The sequence below is a fragment of the Cornus florida genome, unplaced genomic scaffold (genome assembly GCF_030987335.1).
Source record: "Cornus florida cultivar Cherokee Brave unplaced genomic scaffold, ASM3098733v1 CherokeeBrave_3.0.0_Hap2_Chr09, whole genome shotgun sequence".
Classification (NCBI taxonomy): domain Eukaryota; kingdom Viridiplantae; phylum Streptophyta; class Magnoliopsida; order Cornales; family Cornaceae; genus Cornus; species Cornus florida.
The window spans coordinates 35,737,046-35,763,480 of NW_026775579.1; the positions used below are offsets into that span (position 1 = coordinate 35,737,046).

Genomic DNA, 26,435 nt, shown 5'->3' on the forward strand with positions numbered 1-26,435 from the left:
CTGAAAAGGAGTGGATTGATTAGCATTACCAGTTTTTTATTCGAGTGTGCATATTTCAATAGAATTAGCCGACCCCAAGTAATTGGGAAAAGCCTTGCTTGTTGTTGTGTATGTATATATATATATATATATTTTCCTGAATATTGTTGTTGTATATTTCAGTTGAATTATAGTGAACATTATCAATACGATCTATTTCTTGCTGTTTTTGAGATTGCACGAACTTTTTACGTTTATACAATTGTTGATTTTATCCATAGGAATCAAATTTTTTAGATTCTTAAATTAGTTGGGACTTGAACAACCAGCAGAGTTACAAGTGTTTTGCTGGGAATGTGCAGACTCAGACCTGATTGTATGAACATTTCCCTGAGAGGGAGTGATCATCTCTCACCAGCTTCATCTTTGCTTACTATTTGCAACAATTCATTTAGTGTTATCTCTTGATGAATGTGATCATCACGAATGCAGTAATAGGTCCATTTAATTTTCTTGACAGTTGTTTCTGTTTTTCCATTTTGGCTCGATGACTGTTTTATATATGCAATTCATTTTATTTGTTTACTCTGATAAAAAGCGATGAAGAATTCAATTTAATTTAAGCTGAACATCGATAAAAATATTAAGGTTATGATTTTGAGTTGCCCGGTAAATTCAAATGACCACAAACTGGATATGGACTTTTTTCCCAAAAGGACCCTTTTTTGGTGCAAAATTGTGCCTTTTTTTTTTTTTTTTAACTTAACTTGACTCTATTACGTTTGATTGTTAAACTATGCTTTTCTGTGAGTCTGTTGCCTTACAGTGTGGCTTTGTCTTTATATCAAGTATATGAATAAATATATGAATGTAACTAATATGCGCGTAAGCTTGAAACATTCTTCAAGGTGTTCTTTGAGCTTATTGTATATAGCTTCACGAATGTAACTAATATGTGCGTAAGCTTGAAACATTCTTCAAGTCGTTCTTTGAGCTTATTGTATATAGCTTCACGCACTAATTTACTCTTTTAAATTATTTGTTGTGCATCTTTTCTTCTCATCCTGATATTGCCCATATCAACCACCTGGGTTTTATACCTGCATTCTTTGCTACCCATTTCCTGCTACGGTAAAATTGTTTTCCATTTTATTTTCATTATTTGAGATTGCTTTTTTTTTTTTTTTTTTTTTTTTTTTTTCTCTCTCTGATGGAAGAGATTATGTGTTGATTATTCTACGTTATAGATTGACAGTGCTTTATTTGGATATGAACTGTCCAGTTCTATGATTTATCAAACTCACCATGGAATATGGATTGGCCCACTTCCTGGGGATATTGCAGGATTTGAGGCTTACTGTAAAATCTTTAGAGCCGCTGAACAACTCCATAATGCATTAATGGACACATTTTGCAATCCATTGACTGCAAAGTGCTGTGTTTCATATGATGGCCTGTCAGACAATAAACCATTATTGGAATACAAATTCGTGTCTGTTCTTGGTTGCATGTATGTCTCCTGAACAAAGGAAATGAGGATGTTTTTTTTGGGAAGATCTTCCATTATGAATGCATATTCAGATGTAAATGTAATAGAGAATAAGCTTCCACCGATTGCCATTTTTAGGGGCGAGATGAAAAGGTATTGTGAGAGCTTACATGTTGCTCTCAAAAACTATTTGATGCTTGATGATATTCGAAGCTTGTAGGTATGGAGTAAATTGCAAAGACCGAAGAATGTTTGCTATGATTCTGGTTTTCCTCGCGGGGATGGTTATCCTTGTCATACCTTGTTTGCAAACTGGAATCCTGTTTATTTGTCTACCTCAAAAGATGATACAGAATCCACACATTCTGAAATTGCTTTTTGGAAGGGTGGAAGGGTGGCCAGGTTAAGAAGAAGGTCTCAAGTGGCTAATGGAGAAAGGATTTGAAACTGTCGTAGACCTCAGGGAAGAGATTGTGAAGGATAATTTCTATCAAATAGCATTAGACGGTGCCTATTTGTTTGGGAAAGTTGAATTAATTGGTCAAATTGTAACGACCTGAACCCATGGGCCGAACCGTTAACCAGGTCAGTACCCGGTTTCGAGATCAACTAAGGGTACAATCATCATTTCCTATACTCGTAGGTAGCACTCAATCCATTTCAATGCTCAAGGAACTCCAAATACAGTTTTGGGAAGAGAAGGTCAAGGTGCAGGTTAAAAAGACAGGGTCAGCCGGGTCAATGGAAGGGTCAGCCTGCTGATGGAGAAGTCAGCCGGCTGAAAATACATGGTCGGCCGGCTGACTGAGATGGTCAGTCGGCCGAAACGATGCTCAAAGTTTCATACTCTCGTGACTTTGCTAAAATGGCACATCGGCCGGCTGAAGGTGAGGTTCAGCCAGCTGAAAGTGAGGTTCAGTCGGCTGATTTGCAGGGTCGGCTGGCTAAAACAATTTCCAAACTTGTGTGTTCTCAGGACTTCTCTAAAATGAACTGTCAACCGACTGAAGATGGGGTGTCGACCGACTGATGATAGAGTTTCGGTCGACCGATGATAGAGTTTGGCCGGCTGAAACAAGATTCTCTATCACTCAGCTTTCTGGAATGCTACGAAATGAACTACCAGTTGGCTGACAAGCCCTAGAATGCTGCTATGTGCAGCCAGAAAGTCTGGGCTCTTTGTGAGCCAAGCCTGATAGTCATTCAGTCCCGAATACACGGCAACATAAATAGCATTCCATGGAAATATATATATATATATATGTTGATCAACTCCCCAAATAAAACATTTGTTTTCATACAAAACACCACATTATACTTAGTCCCGAATACATCAAATACCATTAAAATTATAGGTACAAAATATGATCTTGCTTTATACAAAACAATTACATTCGTCCATAGTGTTATTTTACAAAAGGAACGGGGGTCCCTCATACAAAAGACGGTGAAACAACATCTAGTCCGCTAAGCTTGTGGTGGATTTTCTTCCGCCACTTCCTTTCCCGAACCTGAAAATGTTGAGTTAAAGGGGTGAGCATAAAGCCTAGTAGAAGTCGCCTAAGACGTTAGTTTTGGACTCACTTGAGTCACATAACACAGAGGGGAAACGAGATGAAGGGGTCATGCCTTGGGGAAATATGAAACACTACAATAAGCCAAAATATTCCAAGCATGTAACACAAGTTCTACTAATGCCGTGCATGATAATGACATGTAATGCACCCCGTTTCCAACTCGGTCTGAATCGGCCTAACCAACAACTTTGGAAAACCCACTAGCTGACTTTACCGAGGCGACATTGATAACTATCCCCGGTTCCAATTCTGGCAATGCCTGGCAATCGTTAAATGGTATAGTATCAACTTTTTCACGCCCAAAGCCGGGCAGCGCTACCTCTAGGTTAAGCTAGCCTCGGACTCGCGAAATCTAGTTCATTTAAAAAAAAAAAAAACTTCCCTTCCATTATCACAACCCCACTTTCAATATAAAGAAAATTTCTCTTTTTCAATTCCTTTTCAAAATTCCCTTTTTCCTTGCCATGTTATGCAATGCATGCTAATAACAATAACCTTATCATGATGATTAAGATCCAATGGCATAACAAGGCATCCTATAACAACAAACGAATAATCTAGACATGCTCAACAAGGAATCAACCATTTAGCAACAATTGTACTAGTATTTTCACATTAACACAACTCATACACAAGAAGGTCTTGCATGCTTTTAACATAACATAAGCTAGATCATGATTTTATCACTCAATATACCATTTATACACACAAAATAAAATTCACAAGTGTAATGAAGAAGGAGAATTAAAAATTACTCAAATAGGAGTCAAAACTTGGCATTAGGAAGACCCCTACCTCAATTAGAGTGCAATTCCTCAAGAAGCCCCAATTTCACCTCAAACCCTAGAATTTCAAAATCCCAAAATGGTGGCCAAACGGAGATTCGCTCCGATCAAATCATAGATCTCTTTGAGCTCTTCAATTTGCCGCAAACGGCATCAAAAATCTCTCAACAGTTTGAGAGAAATCAATGATTGAAGCTTTTTTTTTGCAGAAAAAGAAAAGAAAAAGGAGAGAATGAGGGAGAGAGAGAGAGAGAAAAATGAGAAATGTGAGGCTAAAATGGCCTCTTGGCCATTTTCTAAAATAAAAAAAATGTGGGTCCCACCCCCTTTTTAAAGAATTTTCTTTTTAACTTAAATTTCCACCACATACACATATATATATACATATTAATTCACGAGCACATAAAACACATTAAATAAAAATGAATGTGATGCAAATGGACCCAACCACAACCCCCGTACGCGACAATTCCGGTAGCGGGTCTCACGCGAAACTTTCCGGTCCGGAAAATAGAAAAATGCCGAAATGGCAACCGATGCACTTTCAAGAGTCCTGAACTCAATGGAATGCCCCAACCAACTCTCGGGCACACCCAGCACACCCCACGGTGTCTGACACGAAAATGGGAAAAGACGAAAATACCTTCGAAAATCAGAAAATTCCAGAAATTAGAAAATGATAAAATTCAGGAACATTGCACAAACTTCCAGTTGAAGTTGAAGTTGGCGCTGTGTCTTTAATGGAGCAGGTTGACAAATTTGTAGCATTAGTGTCGGATTCAACCAAAAAGTCCATATATCGACATAGTAAGGAAGGAGTGAAAAGAACTTCTTCTGCTATGGTGTCTAGATGGAGGCTGTATATGGCTTGCCATGCATTGCAGTTTGTCTCCAATTACAGTCACTCCCATTGACATTCATTATACCACGAGATACAAGAAGAATGGTAGAATTTCACATCTCATCAAACTTAAAAGAAGGTACAGAGAAAGTGACGTAGGACAGGTAACCAGAAAGAACGAAAGAGATGAGAAAATAGAAGAATAGATAGACTAGAAGAAGGAGATGAGAAAATAATACATCAGTGAATAACACCTTGTTTGAAAAATCTAAGATGGATAATTTGTTAGCTTGAATTGTTAGCGTATCCGGATGTATTTGCTTTTCTTTATGTTAGTTGCAACATTGCAATGATGGAAGTGGTATGAGAGAAAATGTAAGCACAAGCACACACATGTCACACAAACACACACCATATCGGATGAGAGAACCTGGGCAATTCTGTGTGATCTCCCTCCGCCACACGAAAAATTAGATTTTATAAAGTATAACCGGCCATGAAACGCACCTTTTCCGGTAACCTTTTCTCTCTCTTTCCATGTGGTTCTATCAAGTAACCCTCATCAAATGGAATGTTACAGTCCCATGTTTTCACTCCTGATTGATTCCATTCGCGACCCACCTTGGGACATAAGTAGAGAAGGCAACAGATATGACCCTAACGGGCATCTGATCTAACCATGAGATGAACCTTGCGTTGGCCAGATTCTCTGTTCTGTAAATCACCAAGGCCCCGAAGTCATTTTTGAGCTTTACCTTTTGGTGAGGTTATCGGAATGTGAGCTCTATGTTCCAATTTCCCGATGACAAGGGACGAGTTGCCATTAAAGTCGACAAGGAAGTTGGAATATATATATATATTTATGTTGGTAAAAGAGGTTGAATTTTTTTTATTGGTCCGTGGGACCCACCACTTTGTTTATACATTGTAATGGCCAAGGGTCATTACAGACCCACTTTCATTCTCTCACTCTCTGCCACGGCTCCCTCTTTCTCTCCCTTTACTTTTTCTTTTCCTTTTTGCTTCAAGCTTTTGACTTTGATTTCTCTCTCATTTTTGAGAGATTTTTGGTGCCGTTTGTTTCGAAATGGAGAGCTCGGCGAGATCTTTAAGTTGATGTAAGCAATTTCATCTTTGGCCAACCATAGAATTTTCTAAAATTGGGTTTGGAATTGTGGTTTTTGCATCCTTTGAGGTAGAGGTGTTCTAATATACAATTTTTTGGATTTCTTGTGAAATTTTCTTTTAATTAGACTCTAAGCATGCTTAAATTTAATTTTTCTTGATAAAGGCATGCTAGGTGTTAAGTGAGCTTAGAAATATGATTAAACCTTTTGTGGTGAATAAGCATGCTTAGTGTTGATGTATTATATGCCTATGTTTTCAAATTGCTATGAAAAGTGATGTAGTAATAATGAAAATGAATGATTATATTTTATGCTTTATCTATTTAAGTTGTTGGATTTGCTAATTGAAAGTATGTAAAATGTCATGATTTAGAAAGTATGAGAATGTGATATTGTGTGGGAATTCATATTTTAAGCATGCTTGAATGATGTGGATGAAATGTAGGAAATTTCTATATTGTCATGACATTGAAGGATTTGCATAGTTCATGCTTTATCATTGGGAAAGTAGAAAGGGAAAAGTTTGTTTTAAAAACAAATGAAATTGTTTTTGGGGAAAAGTTTTTTTTGAAAAGTGTTGTGAAAATCCAGACACCTAGGAGGCGCTTAGTGGTCCGTGGTGTTAGTGTGATCCAGAGGGGGGTTAGTGTGGTTGAGCTACCTAGGCCCAGACGACGCCATGGAGGTGCCATGTGGTCGGGGAAAGCTAGCCAACCCTTCCCTCGTGACGCCTTGGAGGTGCCTTGGGTCGGATTGCACTAACGGTTTGGAGGATTGAAACAGTGTCATTTCAGAAATGGAGAGCAACATTGCATGGCATGGCATGGCATTGCATTGGCATACATTGTACATTTGGTGGTTAGACGACTTGAGTATGCATTGTTGGTATTATCGTTGTTTTGCTTGTTTTCCCCGAGGCATGACCCCACTTACTTGTACTCTATTCCTTATGTGAATTTCACGGGTCATAAGTAGTGTGTTTAGACACTTCCTACTTAGCTTATGCTCACCCCTTTATTATTAACATTTTTCAGGATACGGAAGGGAAGTGGCGGATGACGCTCCTCCACAGGGTTCGATGGGTTAGTGGACTGTTTTGACATATTTTGTAGTTATGATCTCTTTTTATTATTATTGCTAATACTATTTTTCTTTTTAAACCCTGGGATGACATATATATTATGTATTGAAGTAGGAAAAGACGATAGTGTCCTTAGTTGACCTCGGGTTCGGATAAGGACCCGGTTAGCGATTCGGACCCTCGGGCTCGGGTCGTTACAGAGACCAAGTGGACACTGACATCGGGGGTACTGGGGACGAGGGTGAGCCCTAGGATGAAACTAGGGACGAGGGTGAGCCCTAGGATGAAGCTGGCAACGACGAGGAAGATGAAGAAGAAGAACAGTGTGGCGAACAGGCGTTTGATGATGGTGTCGCGTGGAGCTTTCACTGCCATAGAGTTATCGGCGCCACCATCTTCCATTGCGCGTGGGGCTTTGCCATTGTAGTCAGTCATGTCACCCATCTATTGTGTGTGAGAGAGAACGGATTCCTAGGGTGGGTCGCGAATGGAAACAATCAGGAGTGAAAATATGGGACTGTAACGTTCCATTTGATGATTTATGGTCCGGTTAGGTTTCAAGTCGGTAGATGGAAGACTAGATGGCACTTCATGAGGGTTGCTTGCCGATACTTGGATCTTAGAATTGCACCGAATAGTACTGCTGGGAAATCAACGGGTGGATCAAGACAATGCAGGTCTTATTTGTGAGTAATTTCTATTGCCTGTTCAAATGCATAATAATTCCTTGTATTTACTCATTGTAAATCTGGTCGGATATTGCGCTTTTATTGCTTTTTATTTATTTATTTATTTTAAGTACGTGGTGCAATCTAAATATTTCCCGAAGATTTGGCCTCTGTAAAAAAGGTACAAATTGGTATTTTATTATGAGAAAAACTGGAGATCTGAATTTTGTAAGCATGAATTCGTAAGAAATTTCATGGTAGTGTTTCTTTTATTTCCCATGTTTCCTGGACTCGCCACTACCCAGGTACCTAAATTTATTTAACATGATATGTGAAATCTTTTATTTCCCAGGTTTCTTGGACTTGCCATTACCCAGATACCTAAATTTACTTGACATGATAGGTGGAACCTGCCTTGAACACGATTGCTATACCCTCGTTTTCAAACAATCAAATTGAGAGGGAGAATGCTATAAAAATATTTGCCTTTTCATGAAATATGTTGTCGTCACGGCTGAAACAGCATGTTCTAGTAGTTTGCAAAGGGTCTAGGCTTTCAGAGGTGGAGACTGGAGATGAGAAGCGATGGCTTCTTGCCACTTTCTTTGGTTCCACAAAAAATCTTGACAGAAGTATCATATCTAGGACATCTAAGTTGGTCTTGAACATTGTTTTCGAATACTTTTTTGGATCTTAGGTACGCCTGGTAAGTGCTTTTTATGCTTGCTCATACTTATTAAGTTTTAAATGCTTCAGCTTCCTCTTTGTTTATGGCATAATGTTACAGAATATGAGAGAGGATGTTGTAAAATTGAAATATTTTTATGCATTATTTTATGTTGAGTATTTCTTCTCAAATATTCAGAATAGAGGCCCAAAAAATTTTATGAGCTCAAATTACTTCATATACATGGTTATGATGGTTGGATTTCATTAATGAATGTAGATACCATGACTAAACCTGCCTTCAAATTCCTCATATTCCTTTCCAGCTTTATCTTGATAAAGTTAATATCTATTGCATAACTTTGAATCTCTTCCTTTAATTTTATCTTTACTTGAAAGGTATTTTTGTCACATCATGTAACATGAATAATTCAAACTTTCAAATCAATTTGCTTACAGTGAAATGCTGAAAGTATTGTCTTATATACTCCCTGTCTCCTCCAAAAACTTCATCTCTTTAATTGTCTGGTTGTCAACATTATCCTTCACTTTTGGCTGTTCTAAAAAAATATTTTGTATCTGAACAGATTCCAGAGGATGCACGGAGTAATGCATCGGTCTCGTTTGATGGGAAGAGAAGACAACAACTCTTAAGAGGAGATTCCGTCCGTATATCTATGAGCCAGCATCGACTTCCCACGGTCAATAAGTCTGACCAAACGGACGATTGGTTACATTGCTTGGTTTGCTGCCCGAATTGGAATGAGAGCCTAGATCAGAAGGCCCTTTGAGTCCTCTGAAAACCAGTTTCATACTAATCTGAGGTCCGTGTAAATTACTGTACATATTTTAAGTTAAAAGAATTACAGATGATCCAGCTTATAGAGAGTATATTTTTCATTCTCCACATTGGCTCCCTTGTATTAAGGTAGGGTCAGCCATTTCTTTTCCTTTTTTCCCCCCCCCTCTTTATTCTTCAATTTTCGCATATTTCAAAATGTAATTGTATACAGTGATTCATTATATGAAAGGTTTAATCTTACACTTTTTATGGATTTAATACATAAATTGCACTTGCTTGTCTTCTCACTATCCTTTCTTGTTTATTTTAAATGTAAATTACATATTAGGTCTTTTTAGGAATAGAAATAGAGAGAAAAAGAAATTAAAAAAACATAAAATATCTGAAAGTCTTTTTGGGAAGCAACAGAAAACTGAAAGATAAATTTGTGAGTACCAGAAACATTTAGGAAAAAGCTCAATGCTCACCCATAAATTAGGCTTTTCTTCTTTGAATCCAGACAACTGACATCATTAGTCTTAGGGAACTCCCCTACAGATGAGAAACAACTTGCGAGTGCTTTGTTTCTGAAAAATTCACTTCCCACTGATTTGCAATTTAGTTTTTCTCCACAGGTTGCTCAGTGGGAATCAATTTTCCACTGATTTGTTTTAAGTTTTTTACTCTCTTTTTTTCTAGATATATCATAGAAATTGCAGCCCTTGTCAAAACATGTGCAAAACTAGACAGAAAGGGATAGGATTAGGTGTTGGTTGGTTCAACCGTCTGCACCAACTGCTTCTGAGTCTATGGACTTGAAATTTTAAATACAGAATGAAAACAAGATAGGAGTAGTTGCGATTAATTGCTCAAAAGAATAACTTATGGTACATTTATGGTATGTAAACTTATCAAATACAAATATATAATTGTTAAGGTCATGTTTGGAAGCAACAGAAAATTGAAAGATAAATTTGTAAGTACCGGAAACATGAAGGAAAAAGCTCAATGCTCACCAATAAATTATGCTTTTCTTCTTTGAATCGAGACAACTGAAATTTTTATCTAAACTCTTGTGATACTCCTTGAATGCAGAATAATTCTACTCCTGAATAAAATTAAAACCCTTGGTGAAGGAACTATTTGATCTTTCGTTAGAATGTATAAAGTATTAATCAGATGCCCAAAATGAGTACCTGCTCGATGAAAAGCTGGAAGGATCTAAATTTTGATTAAAATTCAACACCAGTTATTATAAAAAACAAAAGAAAATGAAAAACACATCCAAGAATTACACCCATGTTCAATAATCAGGTGAAAATTAGAAGAGGTAAATATGGAAAGAAGTAATTTGTACCACTAAATGATAGTAAAAGTTGGTCACTAGGTCGAAGATATAGATCGAAGCAATTTCAATCCTTACATTATCTTCTCCCAAAATGAAATTAGAATAACCGGTAAACTGTTTTGTAGTTGTAACTATGATACTTGAAAAAGCAGGGGTGGGGTACCCTCTGCAATTGCAGCCCTTGTCAAAACAAGTTCAAAACTGGACAGAAGGATTAGGTGTTGGTTGGTTCAACTGTCCGCATCAACTGCTTCTGAGTCTATGGACTTGAAATTATAAAAACAGAATGAAAACAAGATAAAAGTAGTTGCGATTCATTGCTCAAAAGAATAACTTATAGTACATTTATGGTACGTAAACTTATCAAATATTGAAATTTCTAGCAAGTCTCCAAGATTTTCCCATATACTTGAGGGTGTAACTGGTTGCTGATCCTGTTGGTAGGGCAGTCGACAGTCAACCTCATCAAAGAGGGATCGAGCCGTGTTCAGAATATTATATATGAAACCACTTCCGGTTAACTGTCACACAAACACATTTTCACCTCATGAGGTGGAGAACTGACGACTTGATAAAACCTTTCCTTTCGATCTAATTATGTCTCTCTTATTCATCTCAATTACTAGATTTTTTGGACAAACATGCTTTTCCCTCAATTCAAACTAATTCAGCTTAAACAATAAAGGGGGTGAAGTAGGAACTTAGTTATGAGAGAAAAACTGATTTTAGGTGAAGTTTAGCAGTATCATTGTTCTTGAGCCACATGTGAAGTGTGTCATTTTAATCCTTTTGGTAGATATAAGTATGGATGGACACTACTCGCATTAATGCACCGTAAAACTACGTTGTTTCAGACGTGTCTAACATCTACAGATCAAAATGTTAGAGCTATGTCCCTAATGTGGTTCAAAGTCACAAGTCCTGTCTCATCCTCCGTTTTTTTATTTTATTTTATTTTATTTTTTTTGAAACGATTAGCCACGGCAGTCCCTTCAGTTGATATGGTTCTCACCAGTTCATGTTAGAACTTTAGGCAAACACTCTTAGGTTGAACTTAACTGCTCAGAAACTCAGGCAATGGTTCCAAATAGCTAATTTAATTATCTTATATATAGTATTTGAAGCTTGAAGTAGCACATAGTTAATAGTATTGAGAAGTGAAATTTATCTGATAATAAGATACAAACTAAACTTTATCAATTACAGATAATGCATCATCTAACATTACATAGAAATTTAGGGAAAAGCAAAGCAACCATCAAAAGCAAACACACTAGCACCCACTTACAGGCTTTCTATCTTCTACATGTGTAGTTTGAGAAAAGCCAATATGGCCTTTTGCCATTTCGGCAAAGCTTCATCACTAACTCCATAATTCAACAAGAGAATCTTAATAGGAAGTTCCATTTTCTAGCTCCTTACACCGCCCTCACAGCTTGGAACCTTGGCTCTTTAGGGAGGAACTTCTGCTCTGCATAAACTGACATATAGTCGGCAAAGACATACTTCGGGTAAGCTTGATCCACCTCTTCATTCACTTTTTCGATGAGTTCTGGTGCAGGAGCTATGGTGGCTTTGTATGATGGATTATAGAACGAAGCAATCGATCTCCTATTGCCATCTGGGGTGGCCAGAACACGGTGCCAAACACTCTTGTATCGCCCATTGCTCAAAACCTCGATCTGGTCACCGGTGTTGATGACAATAGCATTGGGCACGGGCTGGACATCAATCCATTCCCCGTCTTTGATAATTTGAAGGCCTTTCACCTGGTCATCTTGGAAGAGCAAGATGACACCACCAGCATCAGTGTGAGCTCGGAGTGCGTTCACCATCTCAGGGTGAGGGCATGGTGGGTAATGGCTCACCTTAGTGCCAAAGAAGGCACCGTCTTCTTCTTCACCATTGAAAGCTTTTTTTGTGTATCCTTTTGGTAAGCCCAAGTTTTCATCCATCACGTCCATCAGCTTCTCTGCCAGTTTCTTCAGTTCAGCTCGGTATTCTGCCATGGTTTCCCTATTTTGGTAAAAAAAATTCACAAGTCAGACATTCATGTTTGGATGCACATTCTCCCTTTACATAATCTACTACCTTTTGAGATAATGCCAGAAGACATTGAGTGGAAGTTCTGAAAGTTTCCTGTTGGAAATTGAAGTTTTCTATTGACAATTGTTTTCAGTTCGCAAATTTTGAACTGGCAAAGATTTGGGAAATTGGCCAATGTGATGTTTGAGAATTAGATTGGAGCTGAAATATATATACACACACAAATTCATATGGATATATGTATATATGTTCTGAAACATTTTTCTTATAGAAAGATCAACTTTTGTTTTTGTTTTGACAAGGACAATTTTCACAAAACACTACATGTTGTGAAAAGGACTTATACTCATTCATGCTTTGTCAGGTTGCTGATAGGACCAAGGGAAACTTATATTACTTTGAAGTCTTGATCTATTTTCTTGGCAACCAAAAAAGAGCATTCCTGAGAAACTGGGAGACAAATCACCATGATATACACGAAAAGTTCAGATTACACCGACATTGATGGTTATTTTCTTAGTACTACTAGATACTTACTTGAATCCAGGAGTCTTGGATGGCCACTCGTTATCATCTGACAGAAGGAAGACATCCTCCCAGTCCACATTCTCCAACTTGTCATCGCTCTTCTTCTCCACTAAATCGTTCAACAAGTTCACTGGTCTCGAGCTCTTGAAAGCTTCTTCTCTTTCCAGCTTATAGTACTCGGAACACACCTTCTTCACCCTCTCGAGGAGCTCCACCGGAATCCCATGGTTCACCAACTGCAGCAAGTCAAGTTAAATGTAGAATTACTTAAAATGCTTTCCAGTTCTATCATAAGAATCAGTGTGTGAATATATTTGCATCTATTTTTGCTCAAATAGGCAACTTTTTTATGTCTGGACATTTTCTGTATCTGTCTGTTGTTTCAATATGCTTAGAACTTGACTTAGAAATGTGTGTGTGTGTGATTTGAGCTCGAGTAGATGCATTTGAGGTATGAGTCTATGACCTCCATTTCAAAATGGTGATGATTAAATCATTGTGTGTGCGTGTGTGTGAATGATATGTACCTGGAAGGCATACATAACTTAATGTTGTGGTTTCCAAATTTAATATAAAGTAGCCGTTAGGGTAAGGTGATGGACGGTGACATTGATTAACTAACAATTAAAAGGTCAAATGTTTTGTAAGGTATTGGCAACCCATGACAGAAGCATACTTTCTTCTTCGGGTAATGATTCATCCTATTGTCAATTCACTATAGTATATTAAATCCCATCTGGGTATCGGCCACGTGGCACCCCTACAATGATGGGCCCACCTATATGATGTGTGAATTTCATCCATTGGATTTGAGCCCCTTGATTTACTCATTATCTCACAAATGGACCGTCTATGCTTGGTCCGCATATAATATTGAGATGAATAATCAATGCAAAATTAAATAATACCACCTTTTATTTTATTTCCCTGTAAACAACTCAATTACTCAAACCTATTTGGTATGGGTTTTGTTTTTGATATTTTATTTTAATCCAAAACAAAACAAGTATTTTGTTTCTAGGGTGTTTTGAATAGTAATTGGAAGCATGTTTGGTAACGTTCATTTGTTGTAAGATTTTCGGAAGCAAAAATATGAAAACATATTTGGTAAAAAAGTGTTGCCAACTTAAAAAATATAATGGTTAGTTTAAAAATATAATTTAAGAGTTTTTAAATTACTGTTCATTACCAAGCATCGTTACAATACCAATTACAATTCCAAGCATTACAATGTATAAACATATAAAAATATTAAATTGATATTTTAATTTTTTGCTACTATTCACGAAACATTTTGACATGCATTTTTCTTTCACTGTTCATACCACTTAGGATTGACACGATAAATGAATCCTCCTATGTTTCTATTCTTTGCTATCTCTATCTGTCTCTCATTTTAAACCTATATTGATAATCTTCCCTTTTTGTTATATATATATATATATTGCTTAAAATATAAATCGCTGCCGACAATCACCGTTTTTCATGTTGACCACCCGCTTTGACTTTTTACACATGACATGCTTTTGTATGACAACATTGACAAGGGATCAGATGATTAAAGTAATTAATGCATACAAATATTGTAAGCATGGTTTGAGGGTTAAGGAAGGAAAGTAGAGGACTCTCTTAAATAAAGTTATCATCAAACCCTAGTTTAATATATACATTGTCAACTCCAATATAATAATATGTATTGCTAGAGAATGATCTGTAATTCAACCAGCTTTGTTGTGTTACACTTAGCATATAATTGGCCTTTGATTTGATTCTGATTGTCATATTATTAGGGTACAATTTCAATGAGGACAGGTAATATTGACCGTCTGATCAAGAACATATATATTAGATGATTGAATGAATCATTGCTGGTACTTGTTGTACAGTACTTGTCTAAAAGTGTCACAGCTTGTACAGTTAAGAACTTGATACATATATATGTGATGAGCTTTAATACAGATCATGTCATACGTTTTACGTGGGATGTCTTACTCCACGTTGCATGGTTTAGATTATTAGGGTTTGGGCTAATCAAGCTAAAATAGCATTTAACAATTATGGGATAGCATTTAGCAATTTTGATGAGCTTGAATACGGATCTTTTCTGTACTTCTCTATGAATTATGTGAAAGCATTTAACAATTCTTATATATATATATATATATATATATATATATATTTCCTGGCCAATCAGAATTAGTAAATTCATTTTCTATGAATTGACATTTCACCAATTTAAATAGTAAAATTCACCATTTAAAATGGTTATAAGTTCAAAGTACAAAATGACGTCGTTCTTGTGTGAAAAGGATTTTGTTCCTACTAGTATCTTCTCTCCTAAGCAAACAAGCCCATCACAACCTTTTAAATGTGTGTTGATACCCAAGCCATTTTCACCCTTGGTTGAGGCTAAATTTTAGATCACACATGTTCATCTTCAAGCACATGCGTCGGGTTAATTTAAAGAATTTTTATGAGAGTTGTTCTTGGGAGAGAGGTCAATCTAGTAAAGCTTCATTAGGCGTGATTTTCGATCACTCATTTTTATTCCTTTTTATAATTATTAGAATAAGAACCATCAAATTAATTGAAAGAGGAAGGATAAGAAGTTCGATTAGACAAATTCAACTAATTTTATGTAATTAGGATCTGATGTCATCATGATATTAGCACGTCATTATCTTGGTGTGTACATGTGATAGCATTTTATAATTCTTATTATATATATATATATATATATATACATACACATATATATATTTCCTTTACTCATTGGCCAATCAGAATTATTAAATTCATTTACTATGAAGAATTATTGGGACTCCATATGGGACTTTCATGGCTTACTAGTATTAGAGATTTTCACCATTATAATGTTGACATTTCACTGGAGAGGATTTTGTTCCTACTAATAACGTCTCTCCTAAGCAAATAACCCCACCACAACCTTTCAAATGTGTGTTGACTCCAATGCCATTTTCACCCTTGGTTGAGGCTAAATTTTAGATCACATATGTTTATCTTCACGCACATGCGGCGGGTTAATTTAAAGAATTTTATGAGAGTTGTTCTTTGGAGGGAGGTCAATCGAGTAAAGCTTCATTTGGCGTGACTTTTGATCACTCATTTTATTCCTTATTATTACATTTAGAATAAGAACCATCAAACTGAAAGAGGAAGGATGATATAAGAAGTTTGATTAGATAAATTCAGCTAATTTTATTTAAATATAATCTGATGTTATCATGATATTATGAGGACGTCAATTTTTATTGGACTCTCAATCATTTTTAAAAGTGACATTAACAAAATGTTATAAAGAAAAAAAAATCAAATAAAAGACTCATGGTCCAAATTAAAATTTGGAACCAATATATATTTAGGGTTAAGTGCAAAAAACCCCCCTGATATATAGACTTTGTGCCAAACTAATCCCTACTTTTTGAAAATGTGCATGCAAGTCCATAAAATTCAAAAAAGGTGCATAACCAGTCCCTCTGACAACTTTTTGCAAAAAGTAAAATTGAAAACCCCATTTTACCCTTTTGTTTCCCATTTTGCCCCTCACCCATATGTGCATATAACCTCTCGGAGATGTGACCGGATTTTCGCCGGAATCGAATTTTCGCCGGAGAAGACGCGTGAGGCCCGTGACAGCGCGTGAAATCTACTTGCAAAACTTCAGGTGGCGCATGTAACATCGTCCGTGGCTTTTATTTGCAGCATTGTGTTCTTCTTGGTCTTGTGGACCTTATTCGGCAATCAAAATGTGATTTTGATCACGTTTATTTTCTGCGTTGTTGGCTCTCTGATCTCTGATCTCTATAATTTTCCTACTCTTTCTGGCTCTCTTAACAATCACCGCAATTTTCTCTCTCTTCAACACCTCCGCGGCGGCCGATGGCGGCGATGGCGAAGCGGCCATGGAAATATGGGGTGACCGAGCCCTAGGAATTGACTTTCTTGTCAAATCCCCTCTCGTCTGTAGCCCCTCAGGTTAAGGTAGTGGTAGTACCAAGCCTCTTTGCAAGAACCGAAGGAAGAAGAAAGAATTGAACAAGAATAGAGAGCAACATAATGGAATGTGTAGAGAGAGAAGTGTTGCTGCGCGGGTTGCGTGTGCGCAGAAAAAGATGAAGAGAGAGAAAGCATGAAAGTACGGAGAGACCCAACCATCCAAAACAGCTCTGTGAAGAAGAAGAAGATGATGATTGATCTGGGTCTGTGCTGTCAGTAGTGTTCGACAGAAGAGAGAGAAGGGTGTGGACAGACAAAATTTTATTTAGTGCCTGTATTCGTAAATTAGGTTATATCATGTGTATTGCATACTATATATATATATATATATATATATATATATATATAAAGAAAATGGAGTCAGTGGACAATTCACAAAGCAGATCTTGCTTTCTGGGCAGTTCGTTTCATACATCCAGGTCAATCTCCAAGCAATTCACAAAACAATTCGTTTCAATCTCCAAGTCAGTGTGATTGTTGCAATAACAAATATATATATCAAACCAAAAACCTATCTCCAACCATCACTTCTGATGCGTTTCAAACCCAATTTGGAATCAATCTTACCAAACAAAATGAATGAACAAGGTCAACCCACTAAAAAAAAACAAAGAGAAGAATAAAGGACCTAAAATGGTAATTTACATTGTCTATTTTTTTTTAATAATATTTCATTTATATTAGAGAGGGTATTATCGTCATTTTACACGACCAGGGACCCAATCGCACCAAATTGATAGTATAGGGGGTTTTTTTACTATACAAGGACTGATATTCACTATATCTATAGTAGAGGGGGGTTTTTTGCACTTAACCCATATATTTACATGAGAGATATGGATTTAATTTAGCAAGAGACAAGTAGAGCAAATTAACTAGCAGAGAGTTTAATTCAACTGAGTTAAATCTAATCATTATTGAGTCTACTAACTGAATCTGAAACAAGTTCTTTAATAGTATTCAAGTTAATTAGACTAAGACAAGCTATCCAACTTAATTATAATTAATATGTTTTTGTTGAACAGAACATGGGTTGGAAGGTCAAAAGTCAACTCATATTGTAATACTATTAAAAAAAACTTTTCATGACCCCAAGAATAGTACTCATGAACATGCTTTCACATTAAAACTTTCATATAGAAAATTAATTTATGCATAGCTTGGTTAATATAAATAGATTCTTTATTTTTGTTTTCACAATTTCTAAAGTTGCTAGAATTTATAAATTGTTGCATAAAACATGCATTTAGCTACATTTAACAAGCATTGATTCTAGGTAATGTAGTTTAATGTAGTTTATGTGCATTGTGCAGGCACGGTTCAGATTACCCCAGTGCACCGGGTGCACCTAATATATACTCTCAAATGTAAATAGAGACATTGTAAGCGTGTGAGTGTATTTATTATCAATGAATTTTTTTTTCCCTACTAGTTAGAATTGGTTGTATCGAAATCATTTTCTCTAACGCTTTAAATTGAAATTTTTTCAGAATTCATGTTTATTGATGGTATATGTTTATCTAAAATAAGAAGTCATATATGACGTAACATATGAACCGTTGACTTTCTTTTGAGAAATAAGAGTCTGGTAAGTCACTGACATGTTAGTTATATAATATTTGATATTATTTACATAAAATAATCGTTCTGATACTCAATCTATCGTTCTTACATTTGTCAATCCGAAATTTTATTATTGTACCAAGCACACCTAAAAAATATGTATTAAATAGCCAAAAATATGAAAAGAGTTGAATTATTCTACTATATTATTGTTATCTACATTTGGTTTGAGCTTACCTATTAAAGGACTGCAATCCATTACCCCAAGACATTGTCCATGTATTGAGTTGAGTGGAGGTGTCTCGGGGGAGGTGAATTTGAGAAATATTCATGCATGGTGTTCATGAACTGTGTGATTCCCTTCCTTCCATTTGAAGAACTCTCTCTCTCTGTCTCTCACAGATACACACATACATTTCTCTCTCTCTCTCTCTCTCTCTCACACACACACACACACACATACATCTCTCTTCCTCACATGTTGCTGACTAATGGTGTCCCTCACAATGGAATTCATGAGGGCGACAAAGAAAGTGGTCTAGGGTGCCTGTACATAGATTTGGTTTATGGTCCGTGTCTTTCATTATTCTTAAATCAACCTCATCAAAATGATTATAAAACTAAAAAATATATTTAACTAAATCATAAAAATGTTTATAAAAATAAAAAATAAAATTCATCGATATCGGCCACATAAAGTTGCTTGATCAGTTTAACTGGTAACGTAAAGAATGTGAATGACTTCAACATTTGATTAATTTAATTACTATATATTTAAATATTTGGGTAAAGTACACTAACACCTCCTGAAGTTTGACATAAGAATAGGTAGATGCAAGTTGCTTTGTTTTTGAACAATCACACCCCTCAATTTTGATAAAATGGACAAAGACACCACTGGCAATGGTGAATTGACTTTATAACCCATTGATATAAAATTGACAAATGTAATTGACTTAAATACCCTTAAATTGAATAAGTTCAAATGGGTTATCGGGTACAACCCATTGGATAAACCCAAATTTTTCTATCCTTACCCTCTTTTTCTCTTTCCCTTCTCAGACCCTAAAGCTTCTCCTCCATCTCTCTCTGTGTGGTGTGTTATATATATAGTTAGGTTTATCCGATGGGTTGTACCTGATAACCATATATATATTGTCTGTATATATATATATATATATATATATATATATATATATATGTATCACCACCACAAATCAGCCCCACTGCATATACCGCTGCCGCATCATCATCATCCTTCAACCGCCGCATCATCATCGGCATCATCAATTCATCACGGTGATGAACAACGTAGACAGAACTATCAGAAATGGACCGGAGTTGACGGGGTCGATTGTGAGAAATTTGTGCTGCCGCCGGAGGAGTATAAGAAAGGTAATCCCTCTATCTCTGCAAACCCCCTCCAAAACCCTCTCTTTAAACCCTGGTCGGCCTTCCGACCCCTCAAATGCCTTCGGTGATGACGTTAAGGCCGAGGAGAAGATTGAGGCGGCGATGACGAAGGCGAGAGAGAATTCCGGTGAGAATATTGGGGTTTTGATTTGAGATGTAGAGCGTATCATTTAGGGTTTCGATTGGAGATGAAAATGGGTCAATAATTTCACTGCGTTCCACTGTGTTCCACTGTACGTGTTGGAGACGTAGATGGAGATTCAATCCGATTGGAGAAGAGATTGATTTTGATTAAACAGATTCGTGTTGTATTTTGCGTTGTAGATTTGCTGGTAGAAAGATAGAGACAGTAGTGGTGGGGGTTGGGTGGGTGGGTCTCATCGAGGTGTCACGATGGTGGGTTATGGCGAGGTGTCGGTGGTGGTGCAATAGGCGGCGAGAGGTGGTGGGGGTTGTTTGGTTGGTCTGATTGATGAATGGATTTAGTAATTTTAATGTTGTAAGTCTTAGATTGATTGGGTCGGATTGAGGTGCATCTCTATCTTCTCTGTTTCCTCCGGCGAGCCACCTCCACCATCTTCTCTGGCATAATGGACCACACATGATGTCGGCAAAGATAGAAACTAGTCCACCGCTGATGAGAGGTTAGAGATACAAAGGGGTCACTGTCTGCATTGGATTCATAGAAAGCGATGGCAACGAGGGTCACCGAATGGAACACTGATAGAAGTAGGACGCACGGTGTTGATCGGTGGTGGCTTTGGCCGCTAAGTGTACATATATATATATATATATATATATATATATATGTAATTAGTGTATAAGGGTATAAGAGTCTTTTAAAAGTTTTGATATTTTATAATTTAAATTAATAAAATATTAAATGGCATTATTGACTTTTTACAAAATTTAAGGGGCTGTTTGGATCAAAATTTTGACTGGGGGTGTGCTTGTCCAAAAACAGAGAAACTTGTATCTACTTATCCTTGTGCCAAATCTTAGAGGGTGTTAGTGTACTTTACCCTAAATATTTTTATATATGTTATTCATATCTGACATTGTAAATGGTATATTCCTGCTTGGAAATCATAAAAGAATTATTATTTTTTTTAAGTTTGTAATAGCAAAAATGCATGGAAACCCGTGTGTGTGTGTCTACTAATTATGATGATCTAGTTTTAGTTACTTAACAGTACTTTGCACTTAATTTAGAATTTAATTAAATCATTGTTTTCAGTTATATAACTGCCCATGCAACCATACAAATTAAGGTTTCGTAGCGGTTTAGCTAAACAAAAAATTAATTAATCCAGTTTCAGGAGTCATACTTCGAAGATGGTGAGGATATATTATATAACAGCTAGCTAACAATCTGACCCAATTTTTTATTAGAACAAAATTGTTTTAAATAAAAAAATTTATAGGGATGGTTAAAGTATTTATTCTTACAATAGCACTAAATGGTTTTTTGCATGCATATATCTATTTTAAGTCCAGTTCATGACCTCTTATTTTTTTTTTCCTAATTGGTAATGAACTCTTATTTTTCTTAATTAGTAACTGCTAAAGTCTCTTGAAATCTGGTTATCAAGATTGAATAAGTTATTTTTGTTTTTGTGTGAGACAAAAACAAAAAGTTTATAATACACTTTTTTTATTAAAAAAAAAAAAAAAAAGAAAAGAAGAAGAAGAAGAAGAAGAGGAAGAAGAAGAAGAGGATTTTTTGGTGTAAAATGCTAGATAAGTGGCGAAGCTACTGAATGGCTAACCTAGGCTATAGCCCAGGTCAAAAAAAAAAAAAAAAAAACTACTACCTGTGTTACCTGAACGTAAGGGTTGATAATTGTGAATGATTAGAAGTTTTTCCACGTTTTAGTTGTTAAATCGATTGCTATTCAGACTGATACAAAGCTCTCTATATAGTAGTAAAAAATAGTAATCAGGTTAGAAACCATCGTCCTTGAGAAAAAAGGTTGAAGATGATTGTGTAATCAGGTTAGAAACAATAGTCCTTGAGAAAAAAGGTTGAAGATGATTGTGTGACGCGCTATTTTTTCACAAATTTTTTTATATCCAGTGGAGCGTGATTTCACGCAATTGATTAGTAAGGGCCTCGCTGTGATGTGAATGGATGCAGACTTTCGGACTATTAAAATTTTTAATGCTTATAGTTGTATAGCATTGTTCACAATTGTACTTTATCTTTTCCTTCCGTGGTATATATCTTACCGTAGAGACTCTTTGACCAAGACAAAAATATTCTTTGGCTGCTAATGGATTGCAACTGATATAATTATTTTGGGCTTGTTGGACCTTGGATCGCTTTATGTTTGAAGGAGTCTTTTCCTGCTTTATGGCTTTGGGCTTGTTGGCTAGCAAGCCTAGCAATAACCCACCTTGTACATTTCTCCTTATATATATATAAGGAGAAATGTATATATAAGGAGAAATGTACAAGGTGGGTTATTGTATATATATATATATATATATTGCTTGAAATTCCAAAATATTAGGAGACATTTAATTTATTAGAAAACATATGTATATCATACATGAAAACACTTAAAATTCTTTTTTCTTAGAAGTGTCCAAGGACCTGTGCCCAACATTTTATAATCGAGTCTTCGTATCCTTCAAATCATTAAATTGACGAATCTGACTACTTGACACGTACCCGTACTCAAATCCAAGTAACATAGACTATTACTGTACATCAGCTCACAGTCCGGTCCATATGAAATACTACTATTCCTTTTAGCCCAGTCCACTTTGCACCAATCCACTTTGCAATCCTGACTCCGCCTTTGGTTAAAATCAATAGCCAATGGTAGCTAAAGAGTGTAGTAAAATTGAAAATTAATGTTTTATATTTTTATAGTTATATATCCTTTCATTTAGGTATCAGAGAATTGAAATATCATAAATTCTTTTGTAAATGTTTCATAGCTTATACATTTTTTTTTTTTTAATGAAGAAATAAATTCAATTTTTTCTCCTATTTACTTCTTTTCATACTTTTTTTTTTCCTCTTTTGGGATCTTGACAAAAAAGATAATTTCTTCAATAAATATTTTTTTCGGGTTACTTTTTCATGTCAAAAGAGATAATTTTTTTAATGGTTACGTTTTATTTTTTTGGTCCGGTCAAAGAGAGTCAATTTATTCAACATGAATTTTTATATGTTGGTCTCGTAAAAATTTTTTTGTTCAATTAATTCTTTGTCTTGTCAAAACCTATAATAATATTAAAGATTAGCAATAAGTAGAGGAAATCTAAAAGGACAATTTTGTCATTTAATTAGAGTGTAAATGTTGAAAAGTGTAAATGTTAGGATTAGAGTGTAAATGTTGAAAAGTGTAATTATTTACTTGTAAAGTTAGGGTTAGAATTGTCATTTCATTTAATAATTAGAGTGTAAATGTTGAAAAGTGGAGTGCGAATATCTCCTACTTCACTCGCTCCGGGAACAAACCCACACGGGAAGTACCGCGATAAGGCCATCTTTTTTTAAATTGTTACTAAATTTATTTCTATTTTTAGTTCTTTTGGTCGAATTGGCATGGTGATGGCCTACGGGTCCATAACTACTCCTCTTACTACATGATGTTTACCTTGCCAAATTTTAGATACAACTCTACTCAAACTTTTTTGGTTCACCACAATATTTACATATATATTGTTTATTTTTGAAAAATAAAAAAAATAAATTTACTTCATTTTTACTTCAAAATGTTCTTTTTTCCCCAATTAATCCTCTTCCTTTTAATTTATTTTTTTTAGTTGTCGCATAGGTGTGTCCATATTCGAGTCTCGATCCGTCTCCAGTCCTCCCTTGTTTGCCAAAATATATATATATATATATATATATATATATATATATATATATAAAAACATCATCTATTACCCTCTTCCAGAAAAAAACTTAATACATAATATATTGGAAGGTGGACTGTCATCTTCATGTATCATTTTCAACAATGATCTGAAACATCAACTAGGTCGTAAAACACAAATCAATCTGTATTGCAAAATACTAAAATACTACTACTACTACAATAGTGACTTTCTGGCCATTCCATTTTAAAAATGTAATCATCTCAATAAAACTTTTTTCCAACTTTTTGTCAAATTTTTAACAAACGACATTGTCAATTTTATCCAATATAAAAATTGAAAAAATTCTTTAACTTTCAATTATTATCAATTTTTTTAACACGTGACTTTGTCAATTTTAAGGAATATAAAAATTGAAAAAGTTCTTTAACTTTCCATTGTTGTTATATATGATGCTAGTTTTAGATAATAGTTCTCAACTATTTTATAATTTATTATCAATATCATTCTTTCTTGTTTCCAATTTTATTTTTTTTAATTGAAATGGGAATCTGTATGGGACCATGGAGTGAGACGCTGGAGTTCAGTTCCAATCTTTTTGTTAGCATATACACATTATCTTAAGTTTCTTTTACTCATTCTTTTAGGCTACATAATCAACAAGAAAATAAATGAAGAAATTTTTTCTAATGTTTTAAGAGTTTGGATGGTAGAAAAAGAATTTGTATTTTTATTTATTTTTTTGTAGAGAGGTAATTTTTATTTTTATTTTTTGTAGAGAGGTTACTTTTCAAAAGAAAAAAAAAAAAAAAAAAATTCTATAAAAATCTTGTTTTATTTTTTGGTTAGTAAGGCGGTTTATAAAAAGAACTTGGGCCATTTTCCAAGGCCCATTTGGGCAACATATTCAATATACAATGAAAAACAAAAAAGATAGCCCAATAAGTAGTATACAAAAAGAGTAAGGCCCAAAATGAAGTCCATGTGATGAACAATTCAAGGCGTCGAGGCTAGTGGGGAAGGAAACGGTTCCTAATGCGTCTAGGCTAGGCTCCACGGGTCTAGACCCACGTGTTGTTTGAGATGAGGCCAGAGACTTTCACATACGAAGTATTCTTTTTCTTTAGTTGATGTTCACACATTCCTTTTAAAGAATTATTTGAACTTAAGATGAGATCAACCTTAGATCTGGTACTTCACGAGATACCAGAGCTAAGTGACTTACCCACTCGAACTACCATTGTTATACTTGTTGGGGAAATGGAAATTTTTAAAACTTTATGAGAGTATTTCAAATAAAGATCTTGATTCATGTGTAAAGACAAGTTTTATACATAAAGAACATGATGATACATTCAATTAGAGATTAAAAAAAACCCTTATATCAAAGGTTTGAGTAAACGTGTAAATCTTTCCTCTAAAATGAATGTTCTCACTTATTGTAGATCCCTTAGTAAGATCTTTTCTCCTTCTTCTTGATAATAATCTTCCCTTTAGGAATCACCAATATACCTTGATGAGTGACCTTGGAGGCAAGGCTTGTGATAACCTCCTTTAGAATAGAAAGCAAACCCTAAAAACTAGAGTGAGAAAATATATTAATTTTGTCTTTCAAAAGTATCCCCTAAAATATATATGGACCCATGTATATATAGACAAAATAAAGATAAGGAAAGGAAATAATAAATTCTTCTCAATCTCTAATTCACATATCTCAATTTTAATATGACTTCAATATCAACTTGGGTTATTGGTGAGAATCCTTTGGGCTTATTATTTTCTTTGCTACTATAAATTAATAATTAGTCTGGTCCATTAAACCATGGACCCAATTCAATTAATTCATAAATTAATTTCTACTCTGCTAAAAGAAATTAATTGCACTCCAATTAAATAGTAAATAACCTCTAAATAAATGTTGCACTTTGACTCCTCTATGTATAATTATTTATCGTATTATAAAGCCATCAATCTGACAACATAATTAATATAATTATTTTCTTATCTTTGATTATTTCCGGCTTGATAACAATAAAATATTTGTTTGACAAAAATAATAATTTACTAAATAAATATATAGAAAACATTTTGTCTAAAACATACGAAGGCATTCGAATTTAATTTGTGATCAACCATAATCAATACAAAATAAATACAAGTAGTACTGATGCAAATATTGAGAATATAACCCTCTAACTATTAATTACATAACTACCCAAAGTGCCGATCTATGGATCCCGAAGTATCCGCTGAACAAATCAAAGTAATTATTAATTAATAAAAGAGTCTATACTTCTCTCATACTTAAGAGTCAAATGACATAATAATGATCGGGAGCAATTGCATACGACGGTTCTCACAATATATCTCAACCTAACGCGGATCCAATTCAAGTCTTAATTAATAATGAGTCTATCCATAATTACCGACTATGAACAATTTATGATTATTATTTATATTCATGTATTGATCGCCATCACATAGATATATAAATATTTTTTGTAATCAAGTGGACACTATCAATTCCATAATGAATCGAAACATAATATATTGAATTCACCGATTATATAAATCTTAAATATTTCAGATATGTTAGGAACATATGTTTCTTAAATCCAAATAGGAATTCGCTATATCAGGACATATAAATCCCAACAGCTCCCACTTGCCCTCATAACCAATTCGAATTGCA

At 35.1% G+C, this 26,435-nt stretch overlaps 1 protein-coding gene and 2 pseudogenes across 1 annotated transcript; 2 read left to right on the plus strand and 1 right to left on the minus strand.

Annotated features, from left to right (window-relative positions):
* LOC132272480 (putative pentatricopeptide repeat-containing protein At5g40405) overlaps positions 1 to 9,322 on the plus strand; it is a 49,413-nt pseudogene extending 40,091 nt beyond the window's left edge.
* On the plus strand, positions 412 to 5,499 carry LOC132273671 (NAD kinase 2, chloroplastic-like; annotated as a pseudogene).
* Positions 9,323 to 11,760: 2,438 nt separating the features above from the next.
* LOC132272481 (1-aminocyclopropane-1-carboxylate oxidase 5-like) lies at positions 11,761 to 19,780 on the minus strand. Its single transcript, XM_059773624.1, has 3 exons — positions 19,733 to 19,780; positions 12,926 to 13,152; positions 11,761 to 12,358 (listed from the first exon to the last, which is right to left on the minus strand). Exons 1-3 carry the CDS (start codon positions 19,778 to 19,780, stop codon positions 11,761 to 11,763), a joined length of 873 nt encoding a protein of 290 aa, XP_059629607.1.
* Between the last annotated feature and the right edge of the window lie 6,655 nt (positions 19,781 to 26,435).

Coding starts and splice junctions, on each gene's coding strand:
- LOC132272481 (XM_059773624.1), bottom strand. CDS start 19,780: ATGCCGATGATGATGCGGCGGTTGAAGGATGATGATGATGCGGCAGCG. Junction 13,153..19,732: donor ATGATGATGATGCGGCAGCG/GTATATGCAGTG, acceptor GACTTGCTGCAG/TTGGTGAACCATGGGATTCC. Junction 12,359..12,925: donor TCCAAGACTCCTGGATTCAA/GTAAGTATCTAG, acceptor TTACCAAAATAG/GGAAACCATGGCAGAATACC.